Below are 5,969 nucleotides of genomic sequence, written 5' to 3'. Positions count from 1 at the left end.
AGTGAGAGAAAGTGAGCACAGAGTTGGTTCAGAATGATCGCAATTGGTCCCATGGCCCGGACAGCTACACCAAAACGAACTAGCAGAAGTAGCAGGGAGTGATCAAATGAAGGGGAGAAGAAAAAATAGAGGACTAATGTAAAGAATTGCATGTGGCCGGGGGTAAAAGGACGAAGGTCCCTTTTAGTCAGTTTCTCCACAGGGTCTAAAAGGTCTTTTTGCAAAAATCATTTAGGAACAAATAGAGCTCTGGTAGGGTGAGGGCTATTGGGGGAGCTTACGTGGAACAATTGTTTGTGTATAAGACGAAGTTCAGTAAGTAAAACATTTAAAAAACAGGGTAAAAACATAAGTGTGTGGATAATTTGGAGGAAAGCAGTGATCCAGAGGAGGAGCCAGAGGTGGAGGGAACCAGAAGCTCGTACGTAGGAGGAGGATCTTTGGCATTAAGTTTTTGTCTAGTCCCTGTCTTTAGGTGGCCCCATTTCAAACAGGTTAGGATTTGTTGGTGTGGAAGCAGCATCATGGAGGAAGGCACAAACCATCCTTAGCTGTGCTCATAACTATTCTATGTAGTACTGCAGCGGTCACAGGGTCGAGCTGGACCTGAGGGATAACCAAGCTGCTCTGAGCTGGAGAGACAGAGGTTGGCTAAGGCAAAGACGGCTTCAGTACAGTTGTTTTAGTTCCGAGTCCCCGAAACAATGTCCAGAGTGGCAAGAAGAGGGATGAATTGGATGGCTCGTGGCCTATTAATTCCCTTTCAGGCATCACCCAATCTCCCAGTAACTGCTTCAAAGTTAACAGAAGGATGGCAGCTGGAGTGCCTCACGTCCATCCAAGGGGTCACAGTAAAACTTAACAGCTGACAAAGATCCAGAACATAAATCAGGTGATAATATTTGTACACATTTGTGGGGAGCATTAAGAGATAAAGTTACAAGAGGAAAACTTTTACATCAAGGTTAGTATGAATCAATATGATGTAAGGTTAAATATAGAATTAACATAAATTTAAATGAAATTGTACAACTAGCTAATTTACTAGACGATTACCAGAGTTCTGCAGAAGGATAAAGTAACTGTAATTAGCTGTTTGTTACATCAGACTCCTGCATGAGGAACAAGCACCTGGAAGTTATGTAAAAGAAGCCAGCTAAAGTCAGCATCCAAGGGACAAAGCTTGAACAGAAGGCGTCTAAGTGGTACTCCTTGCTTCCACATATGATAAACTTTGTATATTTGTTTCATTTATTAACAATATCATCTATTATTTAATGAAAATAGAGTATCTTCACACGACTTTTGGTTAGAAACAATTTGGTGAGGTAAAATTTTGAAAGTCATGTCAAAAAAGATGATTTACTTTACAAAGTTTTCTAAAACTAATCCTATTAACAGAACTTTCTAAAAATTTCTAACTTCTCATTTCATGCACTCAACCAACAGATGAAAGATGAATCCTTTCCCCCTGGCTAGCAGCGCGGAGGCCACACCATGCCTGGAGTTAGTATAAAAGACGTTAACCAGCAGGAGTTCGTCAGAGCTCTGGCAGCCTTCCTCAAAAAGTCCGGGAAGCTGAAAGTCCCCGAATGGGTGGACACAGTCGAGCTGGCCAAACATGAAGAGCTTGCCCCCTATGATGAGAACTGGTTCCACACGCGAGCTGCTTCTACAGCACGGCACCTGTACCTGCGTGGTGGTGCGGGGGTTGGCTCCGTGACCAAGATCTATGGAGGACGGCAGAGAAACGGTGTCAGGCCCAGCCACTTCAGCAGAGGCTCCAAGAGTGTGGCCCGCCGCATCCTCCAAGTCCTGGAGGGGCTGAAAATGGTGGAAATGGACCAAGATGGGGACCGCAAGCTAACACCTCAGGGACAGAGAGATCTGGACAGGATTGCCGGACAGGTGGCAGCTGCCAACAAGAAGCATTAGAACAAAGGATGCTGGGTTAATAAATTGCCTCATTCATAAGAAAAAGAAAAGATGAAAGCAGTCAGTCATATCAAATCTGTAATAAATAGTTTACATTATAGACTGAATTAGCAAGGCTAAAGCCAACTCTTCTCTCCTTTTGTGGATGGACAGATCTCTAGGTCATCACACACTGATAGCAGTAAGCAAATTTATTAACATTGCTCTATTTAAAAATAGATTGGATATTTAGAGGCATAATTTGTAAACCAAGATAACAATATTAAATGAGCTTTAGAGATACTGGCTTTTGAAATTGCTTAGAAAACATCTATAAGCATCCACTGCCAAAGCCTTTGAAGTCCTTGTAGACTCCAAGGTGAGAATGCAGCGCTGGCCCTAGCCCTCTCTATCTAGGTAGATTAGATTATATCCTCAAAGCGCCACAGGTGAACCCAGGTTGAAGAGAGTTCCCTCGTCAAAGTTGTCTCATCCTGAATAATCTGAGAGCTGAGGAGATCACTTAATAGAATCATTTGTTGACTTTATACTATAAAAACAATTGTCAAAGACACTGCTTAGATATTCTGAATAACTTTGCAAAGCTGAGAGTTTGATGACAGAATCTGGTGGTTAGGGCATGCACCCTTAAATTAGGTTTTGCTAAGAGGAAGAATGAAATGCCAGGGTAAAGGGCATTGCCAAGTGAACTAGCATGCAGCCCTATCTAGTCAAGTGGTTACCATTCACAAGACCCTCATACGTTAGTTCGGAAGACATTGAGGTCAGAGGAATTACATGTTGTTTGAGACATTTGGGATGTGGGAGCAGACACTAAGATCCTCCATTGTGCAAAAGAATACATTTGCCTGTCACATGAGACATGATTCATCTTTTCTTTATGGAAAGTTTTTTTTTGGGGGGGTTGACCTAAACAGAAAATTCTAAACAGACAAATCTCAAATGACTGAAAGTCACCTAAGGAGATGCTCAACATCCTTAACCATCAGAAAAATGCAAATCAAAACAAATATGTCCAGAACTGGTCAGGCCTACACGGCCAGAGGTCAAAGGGACAGACTTCTGGCAGGGACAGACTTCTGGCAGGTCTTGTTCCATGCATCCTTGTCCTATGTTTAGGCTAACACACAGCTTACATGGTGGGATGGTGCTCACTTGAGGGAACTACTTCAGCCTGGGGGTTTCCTGCCAGGAAAGTATATTGTAAATTTAAGCCATTTGACTCAAGCATCAATCTTTTATAACCATTTTTTAAAATATACCTGATTTTAACTATTACTTTACTTTAAACAAACTTTAAGTTAACTTTAACTTGTTTTGCTTTACCTGCTTGGGTTAATTTTGAAAATATATGCAGAATGCTATAAGATGGGAGACAACAGAAGACTATCTGATGGGAGATAAAACTTGTTCTCTCCCTCCAAATTTGTCTCTGTAAATAAAGTACATGGTGTGATAATGAACTCTTGTGTATATTAATTATCTTTAATAGTTTACTGTGTTAGTAGTTCTTTTGTAAGATTAGAATTTTATTTTATTTTTTATTGGTTTTATTGTGCTATACTTTGAATACATGTCTTTGTGGTATGAATGAGCTTCCTTCAGGTATATATTCAAATGTGGTATTGATGGGTCTTGAGGTATTGTTTCCCAATTTTCTGAAAAATGACCATACTGATATCCAAAGGGGCTGTACCAGCTTGTACTCCCACCAGCAATGGAGGAGTGTTCCCCTTATCCCACAACCTCTTCAGTATAAGCTGTCATCAGTGTTTTTGATCTTGGTCATTCTGACAGGTGTAAGATGGAATCTCAGAGTTGTTTTGATTTGCATTTCTCTGATGGTTAAGGATGCTGAGCATTTCCTTAGGTGACTTTCAGTCATTTGAGATTTGTCTGTTTAGAATTTTCTGTTTAGGTATGTACCCCATTTTTTATTGGATTATTTGTTCTTTTCATGTCAAGTTTCTCGAGTTCTTTGCATATTTTGGAGATTAGTTCACTGTCTGATGTGGGGTTGGTGAAGATCTTTTCCCATTCTGTAGGCTGCTGTTTTGTCTTGCTACCATGTCCTTTGTTTTACAGAAGCTTCTCGGTTTCAAGAGGTCCCATTTATTAATTGTTTCTCTCAGTGTCTGTGCTACTGGGGTTATATTTAGTAAGTGGTCTCCTGTGCCAATGAGTTCAAGTGTATTTCCCACTTTCTCTTACATGAGGTTCAGTGTGGTTGGTTTTATGTTGAAGTCTTTGACCCTTTTGGACTTGAATTTTATAATTTTAAGTACTAAAAATTATAATTCTAGAATTGAAGATTCTTTAGTATCAAAATAAACTTTAAATCATAAGTCCACAGAGAGACTACAAACCTCATTTTCTTGATTCTTTTATAGTATACTTTTACACAATGCCAGGTCTTTATATGGCTCAGTTTCATCAAATAGCTAAAACTCAAAATTAGTAAAGGCAATGAATGAAAAAAAGACATAAAAGGGAAGGAAAGGGAAAAAAGGAAATGAAAGGACGTGGCTGTTCCTAGGTGTAGTGGAGGAGAAAGTTTATTGTAGATATGTGGAAGAGTATAGCTAGAGGCAGGGACATCTGCTAGAATCCAGAGAGGACATGACTAAACTAAACTGGACCATGTGGGAGAGGGGGAGGAGAATGGGGAGGGGAAAGAGGGGAATCAGGTGTAGCAGCCAGGAGGACAAAAGTCCTAAAAATTGTCTGGATTATATAAGAAGAACTGCTGGGGAAGGGCAGCCCAGCCCTTGGTCTGAAGAGTTCAGTGTAGAGATCATGGTATGCCAGTTATATCATGCAATAGATAGGGATTGATGGATGCTTGAAAAACCTAGCTAGCAGCCAGGTCGGCTTTGATATGTTAAAGAGGCACCTCAGTCTTCTTCTCTGGGTTTGAAACTTAACAGACATAAGTGATTAGACATCTTTAAGTCAGTTTCTATTAGCTTGAGTAGACTATTATAACTTATGGAATTTATAACCTTAATTATCAAACATATGTTATATAGACCTTCTTCATGGTTTTATCCTAATCGGTTATTTGTTGGGAGTGGACAGGACTTATTTCTTAAAAGGACAGTACAAGTCAGTAGCAGATCATAACATTCCCATCTCTCTCTTATAATAAAAAGGCAGGAAGTTAGGCACAACAGGCTAAAGGAATTGAGATGGCGGATTCTCAAGACTTCTTCCTGCTTTTCCTCTCCTGCCGCCAAGGTGCTTGGTCCTTCCTAGGAAGCTAAGGCCGCGTTGGGGTGAGGCCCTCACTTCATCCGGCCACTAGCACCATGCCGGCAGTCCACAACATGGCCTCCGTCTCTGAGCTCCCCTGCATCTACTCCGCCCTCATCCTCCACGGCGACGAGGTGGCGGTCTCGGAGGATGAGATCAATGCCCTCATTAAAGCAGCTGGTGTCAATGTTGAACCTTTCTGGCCTGGCTTGTTTGCAAAGGCCCTGGCCAGTGTCAACATTGGGAACCTCTTCTGCAATGTAGGGGCTGGTGGGCCTGCTCCAGCAGCAGGAGCCGCACCAGCAGGCGGTCCTGCCCACTCCACCGCTGCTGCCCCAGCTGAGGAGAAGAAAGTGGAAGCAAAGAAGGAAGAATCCGAGGAGTCTGATGATGACTAGGCGTTTTGATATGGCTAATAAAAGGATGAATCTGGGGGAAAAAAAAGACTTCTTCCTGCTTATTTGTGGGCATCGTCTTCTTGGGGGGGAGGGGCTGAGAAAGCTGATCATTTTACTCCTGTCCAGGGTTTGTGGTTTGGAATGGCCTGGTATCTCTTCGACCTGGCAAGTTAGAAAGAGAAAAAAGAAGTTTCAGGATCATGGAATTGAGAGGGGTATATCTGATCTGTTTAAGGTAATTGCTTCAATTCAGCTCCCTGGAACTCACAAGAATTCTTTGGGTTTGTGAAAACATAAGTTTTAGACATATACATTCTATAAAGAGTAGCATATTTATGTCAGAGTGACTATGACAGATGGTTTTGCACAATGAAAAGTATCTTT

General features: G+C 41.5%; 2 protein-coding genes across 2 annotated transcripts; both read left to right on the top strand.

The window, feature by feature from the left end:
* Positions 1-1,497: 1,497 nt before the first annotated feature.
* On the top strand, positions 1,498-1,974 carry LOC121438706 (40S ribosomal protein S19-like). Its single transcript, XM_041639092.1, has one exon. It carries the CDS (start codon positions 1,498-1,500, stop codon positions 1,933-1,935), a length of 438 nt encoding a protein of 145 aa, XP_041495026.1. The 3' UTR covers positions 1,936-1,974.
* Positions 1,975-5,261: 3,287 nt separating this feature from the next.
* Positions 5,262-5,585, top strand: LOC121438419 (60S acidic ribosomal protein P1-like). Its single transcript, XM_041638754.1, has one exon. It carries the CDS (start codon positions 5,262-5,264, stop codon positions 5,583-5,585), a length of 324 nt encoding a protein of 107 aa, XP_041494688.1.
* The last annotated feature ends 384 nt before the right edge of the window (positions 5,586-5,969 follow it).

The sequence above is a fragment of the Microtus oregoni genome, unplaced genomic scaffold (genome assembly GCF_018167655.1).
Source record: "Microtus oregoni isolate MIOR12 unplaced genomic scaffold, Mior012 000056F_ref0000123, whole genome shotgun sequence".
Taxonomy (NCBI): domain Eukaryota; kingdom Metazoa; phylum Chordata; class Mammalia; order Rodentia; family Cricetidae; genus Microtus; species Microtus oregoni.
This window is presented reverse-complemented; position numbering and strand designations above follow the sequence as displayed.